Source organism: Lontra canadensis, unplaced genomic scaffold (assembly GCF_010015895.1).
Source record: "Lontra canadensis isolate GAN:19392208 unplaced genomic scaffold, GSC_riverotter_1.0 scaffold32, whole genome shotgun sequence".
NCBI classification, from domain to species: Eukaryota; Metazoa; Chordata; class Mammalia; order Carnivora; family Mustelidae; genus Lontra; species Lontra canadensis.
This window is the reverse complement of record NW_022631026.1, coordinates 19,659,599-19,673,067: the sequence shown is the minus strand read 5'-3', so window position 1 is coordinate 19,673,067 and position 13,469 is coordinate 19,659,599. Positions and strand designations below refer to the sequence as shown.

Below are 13,469 nucleotides of genomic sequence, written 5' to 3'. Positions count from 1 at the left end.
AAACATTTCAAACACGTAAACATCAGTGGGTTGATCATGACACTTCACAATCAGTTTTACATACTATTAGTTTACTGAGACTGTTGTAACAAATTATCACAAGCCAGGTGCCTTAAAACAACAGAAATTTATTTTCTCCCTTTCTGGAGGCCAGAAATCTGAAATCAGGGTGTCAGCCACACTCCCTATGGAGGCTCTAGGGGAGAACTCTGTTTCTTGTATCCCTCAGTTTCTCGTGGTTGCTGACTTCCTTGCCTTGTGGCCGCATCACTGCAGTCTCTGCTTGTCTTCACCTTCTTTTCTGTCTGCCCTCTGTGTCGTTGGATTTAGGACACTGAGATAATCCAGGATGATCTCAAGATCCTTAACTTAATTACACCTGCCAAGACTCTTTTTCCAAATAATGTAACATGCACAGATTCTGGGGATTAGGACGTAATTTTTTGGTGGTCACCATTCAGCCCACAACAACTACCCACTCATTTTGAAAATATACTGCGTTTGGGACGCTTGGGTTGCTCAGTGGGTTAAGCCGCTGCCTTCGGCCCAGGTTATGATCTCAGGGTCCTGGGATCAAGTCCTGCATCGGGCTCCTTGCCCGGCAGGGAGCCTGCTTCTCTCTCTGCCTCTGCTTGCCTCTGTGCCTGCTTGTATGCTCTCTCCCTCTCCTTCTCTCCGACAGATAAATAAAATCTTAAAAAAAAAAAAAAAAATATATATATATATATATATATATATATAAAAATACTAAGTTTGAATCTTGGCTGTGCACCTGAGTCTTCTGGTAAACTAAATTTCCTGATAATGTAAAATTTAGATGATATTACAATATACAAAGAGTGTATATATTTGAAATTTATGTATGAATATATGTCCTTGGATTGAGCCTTGTGTCAGGCTCCCTGCTCAGTGGAGAGTCTGCTTCTCCCTCTCCTCCGGTACCCCTGCTTGTGCTTCTTTTTCTTTCTGTCTCAAATCAATAACTAAAACGTTTTAAAAAATAAATATATATCTTTAAAAATCTTTTCATATTTTTATTTGTGTAGAAAAATGTCAGTAAGGATGCTAAGCCAAATATATCATTTAGTTATTTCTGCGGGTAGAATTGGAAGAGTTTGGATGGGAATAGAAAGGATTTTACGCATCTTACTTTTTTTTTTTTTTTTAAAGAGCGCCCTTACTTGGGGCACTTGGGTGGCTCAGTGGGTTAAGCCTCTGCCTTTGGCTCGGGTCATGATCCCAGGGTCCTGGGATCGAGCCCCGCATCGGGCTCTCTGATCAGCGGGGAGCCTGTTTCCCTTCCTCTCTCTCTGCCTGCCTCTCTGTCTACTTGTGATCTCTGTAAAGTGGATAAATAAAATCTTAAAACAACAACAACAACAAAAAGATCGCCTTTACTTGACAGAGAGAGACACAGTGAGAGAGGGAAGACAAGCAACATGAATGGGAGAGGGAGAGCCCTGAGCAGGGAGCTGGGAGCCCTATATGGGACTGGATCTCAGGACCTTGGGGTCATGGCCTTAGCTGAAGGCAGATGCTTGATGACTGAGCCACCCAAGTCTCCCACTTGTACCGTCTTAGAGGGTAGTTCAGTGAAATCCTGTTCAGATGAACCTAGCATGCTGTTAGAGGCATACGAGATAGTTACTTTTGGTTGTTCTTCCTAATAAAATTGTGTTTGAAGACGGTATAGTCATTGGAAGTAATTACAAGACAGAAATTTCTCACCATGTTTTTTAAGCCTTTAATATTTAAAAGTTAGGACAAAGTTTAAGTTTCATAGACATTATGAGACCTGTACTTGGCATTGAGTTAGTTCTGGGAGATGTTCCTTACTGGTGGGTCCTGAAATTTTCATTACTTAGTTCAGCTGGCTTGAGATATGTTTATGGTTCATTTGTTAGAAAGGGCTTTTGCCTTAAGGGGAAACAGTCCAAATAGTTTGCCCAGGTGCTTCCAGATAGCTTTATTGTCTCCTTTTCAGGCTGCAAAGTGCAATTCTTATATACTTTAATAGAATTATTTTGTTTGTTTTCTGTTTATTCTCGGGTAGTATTTGAGGTGGGTTAGGAAGTGTGTATTTTCAGATTTCTGCAAACCATTAAAAAGAAGGAACATAGTCAAATATTAATACTCTTTATTTTTATTATGTCCCTTTAAGAACATTGGTCAAATCCAAGACATGCAGTAACAAGTGTTGAGAAGGATTAGAACCCTCATACATTCCTGTGGAATTGTAAAAATGGTATAGCCATTTTGGAGAACTTTTTGACGGTGCCTCAAAAAGTTAAACATAAAGTTGATGTAAGACACCTAGCAGTTCTACTTGAAGATCTGAACCCAGAAGAATTGAAAATATATGTCCAACACAAAATCATGCTAATTAGTGTTCTTCATATCATATTTCAGAATGGCCAAAAGGGGAAACAACCCAAATTGTCCCATCAGCTAATGAATGAACAAAATGCAGCATTTGCATACAATGGTCTATTATTCGATGATAAAAAGGAAGTATTGATCCATGCTTCAATATGGATCAAACTTCAAAACATGCCCAGTGAAAAAAAGCCAGTCACAAAAGAGCTCATATTGTCTGATTCCATTTATATGAAAGGTCTAGAATAGGCAAATGTATAGGGACATAAAGTAGATTAGTGATTGCATAGCACTAGGGGCATAGTTAGGGAAAAGAGGGGTGATAGCCACCAGTACAGGATGTTTGTGGGTGGTGAATATTGATTCTGGTGATGGTTGCACAACTTTTAACCAAAGCCATTGAAATTTCACACTTTAGGTGAGTTGTATCTTACGTAAATCTTATATCAGTAAAGCCGTTGTTTTTTTAAAATTGGTCAACATAAGTAGACCAAGGATGTGGTTTCTTTTTGCTGCTCAGTTATCTCAGGAATTATCCATCTTTATTTTTGTATTTTGTACAATATATCACACTGAATTTTTTCTTGATGTTGTCCTTTATGTCAGTTCTTTACCATAGATAAACCTGCTCGTAAGGGTGGGAGTGCAAAGGCAGGCATGCCAAGTGTGATAAGTTACCTTCTTAGTATCGTCTGCTGTGGCATCCTCTTTAAATGTTATCTGCTATGTATTCCTTTCTTAGGACTTAGAAGAATCTGTTGAAAAGCTGTTTTCCCATACTTGTATAGTCCAGTGAACCATGCTTCTGCATTGTTATGTCAGGTAGCTACCCACCAACATACTTTATATGGTGTCGTTAAGCTCTATAGTCGTGCCATGAGATGCCATTTTCCTATCCGGGCCTTTTCAGTCCAGTTACTGTGGAACGGAGGTGTTAGGAAGCATCTAGTCTTCCAGAGTCATCACTGACAGTAGGGATTACTGTTTTATTATTTCTGTTTTTAAGGGACCTGAATCAGCATTTTATTTGTCACCTCTTACCATGAGTAATGTACTGCTGAACTTTACAGAACATAAAAGTCTAATTGCTATTTTAGTATAGTAGGGTATAGGCTCCTGAAGGGAAAACTGTTACATAAGGCTAAGGTTTGGGCAAGCTCTGATGAGGTCTGAGACAAGTAGTGATGAAGGAGAGAGGAATTACACCCGTGCAAATGTGCATTGCTTCCATGAGAGAAGTCCCGAAGCACCCTCTCCCACTGGTGGGCCGGAAACTGTTGGTTTAAGAGATGGAGGAATGTTAAGAATTAAAGTTGTAGTAGAGTTTTTGAGGTAGAATGGTCTTACTGCCTTCATTTTAAACATAGGGAAGACCGGGACCCATTCTGTCAGCCCAGGGCTCTTCACTATATCATGTTGTCTTTAGATTTACGTTAAGAACCTACATACTATCCAGCAGGCTCTAGAATCTTCTCAGGTTTTATCTAATTTGATGACTCATGGTTTATATTCTGCTTCCTGTTTCAGTCAATCTTTTGAAAAGATCAAAGAATGAAAAGTAATGAATACTAACACCCATCCCTTCCCCATCCTATCATCCTTCACTAGAGCTTTCTGAGGAAATAATCTGAAAAGGGAGGCTGTTTGCAGTAGAACTCCAAAAAGAAGATCCTTCCCAAAAGTGTTTGGTCACAGTTCTTAATACAGGTAGCAGCATATGATTGGGGAAGGAATGGTGCTTGATACCAACTGTGATAACCACATTATTTATTGTCATTTTTCTCTCCATTAGTATCGTCTAGACTGTCACAGCCATCCTCTCCCCAGTCAGGCTGCCCATCACCTACCATTCCAGCAGGTAAAGTCATTTCTCCGTCACAGAAGCACAGCAAGAAGGCACTAAAGCAGGTAATCATGCTAATCTGTGTATATCAATTCTTATCTCCTACATTACAAATTCATGATTCTAGAAGTCACTGAAAATTTCTTGAAAGGGCATTAGGTCCTTTTGAGGAGAAATTTCATGCAGTTTCCCAATTTGGATTTAATAATTTATGTACTTGTGTGTTTTAGGTTTATGGTAGCTAGTTTTTTTTATCATGTTTTAAAAGCTCTTTATTTGTTCCTAATTTGCTAAGAGGTTTGTGTGAATGTTTGTGGTTTTTAAATTATGAATAGGTGTTGAACTTTTCAGGTATTTTTTCTTCAGCATTTATTGGGATGATCAGGTAGCTTTTCTCTTTAAATTTGCTAATATACAGACTTCCATGGCTAGAATTTTCTAATGTTAACATATACTTAGGTTTGTTACGTATTTTTTAACTTTTTTTTTTGTATTTTTTAATATGTTACGAATTTTTCTTATTTAAGATTTTTGCTTGGATTTTGCTGTTTTCTTGTATAATACTTGTACAATTTTGGAATCAGGGTAGTTCTAGCGTTAATAAAATAACTTGGGTAGCTCGCTTATTTTTCTAGATTTTGGAAAACAAGAATTGTTTTCTTAGCATTTCAGTTTCATCTGTTACTCATTTGATTCCTGCTTTTTGAACTAATTTTGGGAAAAAAAATTTTCTTTTGTATATTTCTCTTAGAAAAATAGTCTATTTCTGGGGCACCTGGGTGGCTCGGTGGGTTAAAGCCTCTGTCTTCGGCTCAGGTTATGATCTCAGGATCCTGGGATCGAGCCCCGCATCTGGGCTCTCGGCTCCGTGGGGAGCCTGCTTCCTCCTCTCTCAGCCTGCCTCTCTGCCTAGTTGTGATTTCTCTCTGTCAAATAATTAAAATAAAAAGAAAAGAAAAATAGTCTATTTCATCTGACTTTTAAAAATACTTGCATAAAGTTATAGCAGTATTCCTTTACATTTTCTTTTTTGTTCCTCAGTGTTGTACATTTATAATGTATCTTTTTTCCCTCCAGTGCTACTTGTCATCGGTCTCTGTTACCGGGCTTTTCAAAGAACTTGTTTTCTTTGAAATGCAAATGATCAATACAAATTCACTAATAATTAACTGAATATTGACAGATTACTTTTATTTATTTTTTAACTTTTTATTTTTAAAAAGATTTTATTTATTTATTTGACAGAGATCACAAGTAGGTAGAGAAGCAGGCAGAGAAAGAGGGGGAAGCAGACTCCCCACTGAGCAGAAAGCCCAGTGTGGGGCTCGATCCCAGGACCCTGGGATCATGACCTGAGCCAAAGACAGAGGCTTTAACCCACTGAGCCACCCGGGTGCCCCGACAGATTTACTTTTATCCTCAGATTGGTATAAACTAAAGAACTTAATTATCAGGCAATGGCAAGTGTATAGAAAAATGGCTACTAGTCGTTTGCTGGTGCAATATAAGTTATTGTACTTCAGAAAGAAATCTTGTGATCATCTACTAAAATTGTAAATGCACATCCCCTACAACTAAGCATTTGAACATTTTGGAACATAGATTAGAAAAATACAAATAGGGGCGCCTGGGTGGCTCAGTCTATTAAAGCCTCTGCCTTCGGCTCAGGTCATGATCTTGGGGTCCTGGGATCGAGCCCCACATCGGGCTCTCTGCTCAGCAGGTAGCCTGCTTCCTCCTCTCTCTCTGCCTGCCTCTCTGCCTGTGATCTCTGTCTGTCAAATAAATAAATAAATAATCTTTAAAAAAAAGAAAAATACAAATATACATTCCAATTACACACAGAAAAATAATTGCATTCAAGTTTGTAATAGCAAAAACTTGCAAGTAACCAATTATATATCAGGGAATTCCTTCGTAAATTATGCGATTTCTATATGCTGGGTAATTGTGCAAAATTAAGAGTTTGTAATGTCATTGTTTTATATGTATAGACATGGAAGCATCGCCACACTAGAATGTTGAATCACTAAAATTGGGTTGTATTCCAACATGCAGAGCATGATACCATGGATAAGAAATAAAGACATACCCACAAAATAATATTTTATTTTTAATAGAAACATACACACATCAGTATTTTAAAAAAGCTCAATAAGGAAAAATAAATTGACTGTAGTTATCTCTGAAGATTAAGGGACAAGACTGGTGGTCAAGAGAGTTTAGCTTTATGATTGAATTAAATGGTAAAGATGTAATCATGTATTATCTATGTAATTGAAGTTTTAAAAATTATGTGGGCCTTTAAGTATTGAAAGGAGTATTTAAAGCAAAAGCACTTTTATTAAAGAGTTTCAGAAATTTGATAGGATTAATTTCTGTCTGCTTGGATAATCTCACAGCAGTTGTATTTTTATAAGTTCTTTGAAAGATTTTACGAAGTATAAGATGCTTTCTTCCACAAGAAAAAGGCATATAGTTTCCTAAATCTTGTTAGATAATGGATGACGTGTATACTCTTCCTGTAATACCAAAAGTCAAATGTGTTTTCTTTAAAGAATATCAGTATGGAAAAGTTTGCAAATTAGGTCATGGCATGTAAAGATCTTGCCTCCAGTGTATGTTTTTTATAGTGTTAGGTGAGAAAAATTATTTCAGTATAAGTTATCCTTTACCACAATGAAGGTTTTTGTTGTTTTTAAAATAGAATTTGGAACAGTTTGTAAACTACTGAGGGAGGAAAAAACTAAGTAGTACAGTTCTTAGAGAGGCTGTAAGTTACTCTTTTCCATCAGGTATCTGATTTACACAATCACAACAGGAATAGATGAGATCAAATAGTTCTGTTAAATTTTGTGTTGTCCTAAAATATCTGGATATTGTGAGTGACAGGGAAAGACCCAGTGGCTGCCACTCAGGAAGCCTATGAACGTTTTCTGTGCTGATTGCAGAGAGTGAGAGAGAAGCTATAATCATTGATCGGACAGCACTGACAATTTTTTATACATTGTGCACCTGCCTTGGTTGTTATAAATGTTGTAGGTGAGTGTGAGCCAGACCCCTGAATCACTCAGTTAATTTTTTCCTTTGGCAGCTTAGGTCAAGATCCATTGTTGGACCATGCCTGTAGAACATAGCAGGAGATGAGTATGAAGAAGCAGTGGGAACCGAGTAGCCAGTTACTCCACACTTTTCTTTTTGCATGATTGTCTTGAAGGTTAAAGCTCAAACTGGCAATTTAGCAAGGTCATAGATTTCCAATCTTTTTCCGAAATGTAGCTTTACTTTCTTAGTTTCTGTGTCTTTTTTTTTTTTTAAACCTTGTGTTAAAAAGTTGTCTTTGCATATTTTCATGACTAAACTCTAGGAAGCTGTCTTCTTATTCATTCTGAATAGTTTAGTGTTGTGTTTGATATAAACTAGAAACATTATAGAAATGAAACTATGCTGAAATAGCCAGAAGAAACTGTACTCTTCCTAGAACTAGTATTTTCTGACTTCCCTTCCCTTCTCTTTACTGTGTTGCGGTAAATTGCTGAGGATTTCGTCATTGTGCCAGATCTTAACCACTCTTACAGGAGATCAGAATCAAGTAATTATTTAACACCTATCGTTCAAATGTATCATCTCTGAAATAGATGTAAGCTAAATATTATTTATATTTCTGCATAGAGCTAATGGAAATGGTACTCTTTTTGGTGAAGGGCTGAGAATTTTATTTCCAGAAAAGATTGGAAACCTTTAATTTTTTGCTGCTACAAGTATGGAAAAGTCCATGCCTTACTGGTGATTTTAAGTTCTAAAAATGTTTGTGAGTAATTCTCATATTTATACACAAGAGTAATACTGCCAAGAAATATTCCGACTCTTAAATATCATTTTGGGCTTGTATTTAATTGGTCTCTTGTTTACTTTGTTATCGAGCTTTCAAAGAAAATGGATAATCATCATGTTGCTCATCACTTAAACAGCAGTCATTCAGTTTCTGTTATTACTAAAAAATTATTTTATTTTATTGCTTCTAATTAGTTTTCTCTTATAGGCTCTGAAACAGCAACAGCAAAAGAAGCAGCAGCAACAGCAATGCAGGCCGAGCATGTCCATCTCCTCCAACCAGCCTCTCTCTCTGAAGACTGTCAAAGCACCCAGTGACTCTGCACCCACCAAACCTGGTAGGCAGACATGGGTGTCTCTCTCTTTCCAGTGTTTCTAGGCTATTTTTCTAATTTGTATACCTTATCATTTGTTTTCAAGTTACTGTGTTTCTTTACGTAGTCTATTACTGCCAGATCATCAGTATAAATCCTTTCAGGATAAATGGGAAAATTTTATGCAGAATCATCATGCAGTTAGGAAAAAATAAATTGGCAAAATAGGCACATTAGAATGAAATCAATGACTGACTTCCAAGATGTCTAACCCAGTAATATTGGATGCCTCTAATCAGTGACCTTACAAAATGATGTTGCCAAGACTAAACTCAGACTAAACTCTTCACCAGCTCTCTGCTTTAAAGATAAAAAGCTTTCAGGGCTCCTGGGTGGCTCAGTGGGTTAAAGCCTCTGCCTTCAGCTCAGGTCATGATCCCAGGCTCCTGGGATCGAACCCCACATCGGGCTCTCTGCTCTGCGGAGACCCTGCTTCCTCCTCTCTCTCTGCCTGCCTCCCTGCCTACTTGTGATCTCTCTCTGTCAAATAAGTAAATAAAATCTTAAAAAAAAAAAATGATAAAGCTCTTGAAAAAAAAAAGATAAAAAGTTTTCCTAAGAACATAGGTTACATTTGCGTTTCCATTAAACACAGGCCTTTGGATTTTTGTTGTTGTTTTGTTTTGCTTTTCATCTGATCCCCAGATTAGATACAGACTTTGTATTTTATTATCCATTCGTTTTGATCCAAGCTGGTTATATGGACCTGCCAAATTTAAACGGCATCTTGTAGAACTTCGCATTTTTGTTAGGAGGGAAGTTTACCACCAGAAGCAAATAATGTGTTGGGAGAAGGAAGTGATTTTATTTTACTTTTTAACTCTGAATTTGCAGACTCAAAACACATTTGCAGGGTCACATTGCATCACACAGAACTCCTTTCAGTTTGTGTTGAATGATTTGTTCAAATGGTTTCTATCTGTAACCTCAGTGTCACCAGTCTCTGATGTATCTTTTCTCTTAGCAGTATGGGAAGGAAAGCCGTCTGATGGGCAGTCAAGCAGCCCTCAAAACTCCAACTCCAGCTATTCGTGTTCCGTTCAAGTGGAAAATCCCTTGCTAGGCTTGGGGAAGAAGTCATTCCAGAGGTCTGACAGGCTCCACACAAGTAAGTTAATTTACAAACTTTGGTTCTGCATCTTAATTTGTCAACTCTGTTTGAAATTCATCAGCTCTTTTGTGGTTTGGTTCTTTTTCTGGCAGTAGGTTGTTTTGTCCGGCATTATTTGTGCCTTGCTTCTGTGCACAGAAAAGGAGAAGGACTCATAATGAAACATGGTAAACTGACCCTTTTTTCCTGCTCCCTTTGAAATCCCACTGAGTTGGGAATATGGAAATACAAAAGATCAGATTCATAAGAGTGAAGAAAACAAGGAGACAACAGATCAGCAAGCAGTGTCAAGAAACTCTTATGAGGGGTGCCTGGGTGGCTCAGTGGGTTAAAGCCTCTGCCTTTAGCTCGGGTCATGATCCCAGGGTCCTGGGATCGAGCCCCGCATCTGGGCTCTCTGCTCAGCAGGGAGCCTGCTTCCTCCTCTCTCTCTGCCTGCCTCTCTGCCTACTTGTTTGTGATCTCTCTGTCAAATAAATAAATAAAATCTTTAAAAAAATAAAAAGAAAGAAAGAAACTCTGATGAGAACCGGATGCCGAGCAGCTGATGTCAATAACAAGCTAGCTGAGGCTGCAGAACACCAGAGTGAGTCAAGAATAGGAGGACCTCGTATAGCGTAGCGGGGAAGGGCGAAGTCCAGGTTTGAAAGGTAGAACCTTTTTTGAAGGTTAATAAGAAGCAGTTTGATGCCTCACCCTGGCAGGAGATAAGTGGTTTATTTTTGAGGTGAAATTCAACCATACAGACTTCAAACTCAGAGATACTACCCATGGCTAATGGCCGATAATGAGACAGTGTACTGAAATCAGGGAGATCAAGAAAAATGTAAATACCAAGAGTGATCTTTCTGCTTGGCTTCCAGAATGCTAGTAGTAAGGCATATTTGTGTCACTACAGCTTTCTTCCAGCCCCAGCTGTGTTCCAGTAGCAGACGGGTGGATTGGTGCCTTAAGAAATTGAATAGCCTTAGGGCATCTGGGTGGCTTTTAGGTCATGATCCCAGGGTCCTGGAATTGAGCCCCGCATTGGACTCCCTGTTCAGCTAGGAGCCTGCTTCTCCCTCTCCCTGCTCCTCCCCCTACTTGTGCTCTCTATCTCTCTGACAAATAAATAAAATCTTTTAAAAAATTAAAAAAAAAATAGTAGGACCATCAGAAAGTACAGAAATTGAAAGATGGGTTAAGATAATAAAAGAAATAATAAAATTCCAGAGATTTGAAAGCCATAGATTCCAAAGATGAAAGTTCATAATTGGTGTCAAGAAACACGAATAAAGGGCGCCTGGGTGGCTCAGTAGGTTAAGCCTCTGCCTTATGCTCAGGTCATGCTCTCAGGGTCCTGGGATCGAGCCCCGCATCGGGCTCTCTGCTCAGCAGGGAGCCTGTTTCCCCCTCTCTCTGCCTGCCTCTCTGCCTACTTGTGATCTCTGTGTGTCAAATAAATAAATAAAATCTTTTTAAAAAAAAAGAAAAAAAACATGAATAAAAGGAAACCTGTTCTAAGGAAATTCTTTCAAATTTTAAAACACCCAGGATAATGAGAAGATTGCAAAAAAGCAACCAAAGAGAAAGAAAATACTTCATATACAGAGATGCAAGAATTGGGATGGTAACTATCTCAATAGCAGAGTAGAGGCTAAAAGATGTGCAGCGATGCTGACAAAATTCATAGGATTAGTTTATACCAGACCCATTTATAGGTTCCAGCCCCTTCCAAGCTGTTAAGTGTGACAACAGAATTAATAATATTTTCAGACTGTGCTTTTTTTTGCTTGTTTTTATGAAATTATTTATTAAAAAATAAGAGGGTGCCTGTGTGGCTCAGTGGGTTAAGCCTCCGCCTTCGGCTCAGGTCATGGTCTCAGGGTCCTCGGATCGAGCCCCGCATTGGGCTCTCTGTTCAGCAGGGAGCCTGCTTCCTCCTCTCTCTCTGCTTGTCTCTTCCTACTTGTGATCTCTGTCTGTCAAATAAATTAAAAAAATCTTTAAAAAAAAAAAAAACAAAAAAAAATGCTGCCTGGTGGCTCAATCAAATTAAGCATCGGACTCTTGATTTCAGTTCAGGTCATGATATCCAGGGCCATGAGATCAAGCTCTGGGTTTGACATATTAGTATACCTTCTATAAGTATGTAATTTATGAATATTTTTAATCTTTTTTTTTTTAAAGATTTTGTTTATTTATTTGATAGAGAGAGATCACAAGCAGGCAGAGAGGCAGGCAGAGAGAGAGAGAGAGAGGAGGAAGCAGGCTCCCCGCTGAGCAGAGAGCCCAATGCGGGGCTCGATCCCAGGACCCTGGGATCATGACCTGAGCATAAGGCAGAGGCTTTAACCCACTGAGCCACCCAGGCGACCCTGAATATTTTTAATCTTTGGTAGTGGAATTGATGATCAAAGGGTATGCTTAGTTTATGGCAGATACTGCCTCTAACAAAAATGCACCATTTTATAATCCACCCAGAAGCAAACCAACTTTTACAAGGAAGTTGTCTGGCTGCTGCAAGGACAGTAAGGCAAAGAAGCTGGCACCTGCAGCAAGTTGTTGACTCGGTTCTTAAATTGTGCCTGGTAATCTTTAAATTATTTCCTTTCCTGCCTTACCTGTCACTTAAGCATGTTCTTGGGGAGCAGGAACAAATTTGATAGGTTCTGCTCTCTGCAGGCGCCAGGGCACCTGAGCCACAGCTCCTGCGGTACCAGAAATGCCTCTACATCCCCAAATGTAGCGTAATTTTCCAAAAGCACTGTAATTAAAATTTAAATCAGTCCAGAAAGGCAAGTTTGGATTTCAGGAATTCTTTGGGATGCCTGGGTGGCCCAGTCGTTAGGCATGTGCCTTCAGCTCAGGTCATGATCCCAGAGTCCTAGGATCGAGCCCTGTGTTGGGCTCCCCGCTCCTCAGGAAGTCTGTTTCTCCCTCTCCCACTCCCCCTGCTTGTGTTCCCTCTCTCGCTGTCTCTCTCTGTCAAATAAATTAATTAATTTTAAGAAATTATTTCTCCTTTTTTTTTTTTATAGATTTTATTATTTTTAACCAATCTCTGTATCCAACTTGGTCTTTAACTCACAACCTTGAGATTTAGAGTCACATGCTCCACTGACTGAGCCAGCCACATGCTCACATATTTCAAGAATTCTTATTTTTTATTTTACTTATTTATTTTAATATTTTATTTATTTATTTGGCAGACAGAGATCACAAGTAGGCAGAGAGGCAGGGAGCCCGATGTGGGGCTCTATCCCAGGACCCTGAGATCATGGCCTGAGCCGAAGGCAGAGTCCCAACCCCCTGAGCCACCCAGGTGCCCCTATTTTTTTTTTTAAGTATTTATTTATTTATTTCAGAGAGAGGTTGGGGAAGAGGGAGGGAGGGTGGGAGGGAGCAAGCGAGTGAGCAAGAACCTGCACAAGAAGGCGGTGCAGAGGAAGAAGAAGAGAATCTCAAGCAGAACCCCCACTGAGCTCACAGCCCAACTCAGGACTGATCCCCATGATTTTGACCTAAGCCAAAATCATGAGTTGGACAGGTAACTGAACCACCCAGGTGCCCTCATGATGAGTATTTTTTAAGTATATGGAAGAAGCTGTACATTTTGTGTAAAACAAATAATAAAAATAGATAATTCACATGAAACCTTTTTTAGTTTACATTGGTATCATTTGTTTTAACTTCAATAAAATAGTGTATATCATGTATTTTTACATATGAGATTCAGTCAGGGAAAAAAAAAACATAGATTTCAAGTATAATATGATAGAATACAGCAACCTAAAGTGGGAAGAATTAAAAAAATAATAATAAATAAAAATTTAAAAAAAAACCAAGGTCAACTTTACCAGAATTAGAGGACTTAAACTTTAAATTTTCGAAATGAGCCAGTTTGTGTGAGGCATATAAAAAAATCCTTGGGCATTATTTGATCAATAAT

At 38.7% G+C, this 13,469-nt stretch overlaps 1 protein-coding gene across 6 annotated transcripts in view; it reads left to right on the top strand.

Moving 5' to 3' along the window:
* Positions 1–13,469, top strand: part of ASXL2 (ASXL transcriptional regulator 2) — a 143,767-nt gene that overhangs the window by 106,595 nt on the left and 23,703 nt on the right. For 4 of the 6 annotated variants that reach the window (XM_032866984.1, XM_032866981.1, XM_032866987.1 and 1 more), the window contains 3 exons: positions 4,169–4,284; positions 8,262–8,391; positions 9,392–9,535. In XM_032866984.1, coding sequence (XP_032722875.1) covers positions 4,169–4,284; positions 8,262–8,391; positions 9,392–9,535 — 390 coding nt within the window. Of the gene's footprint in view, positions 1–3,984; positions 4,084–4,168; positions 4,285–8,261; positions 8,392–9,391; positions 9,536–13,469 lie in introns of all 6 variants that reach the window. The other 2 variants (XM_032866986.1, XM_032866983.1) reach the window with 2 other exon arrangements.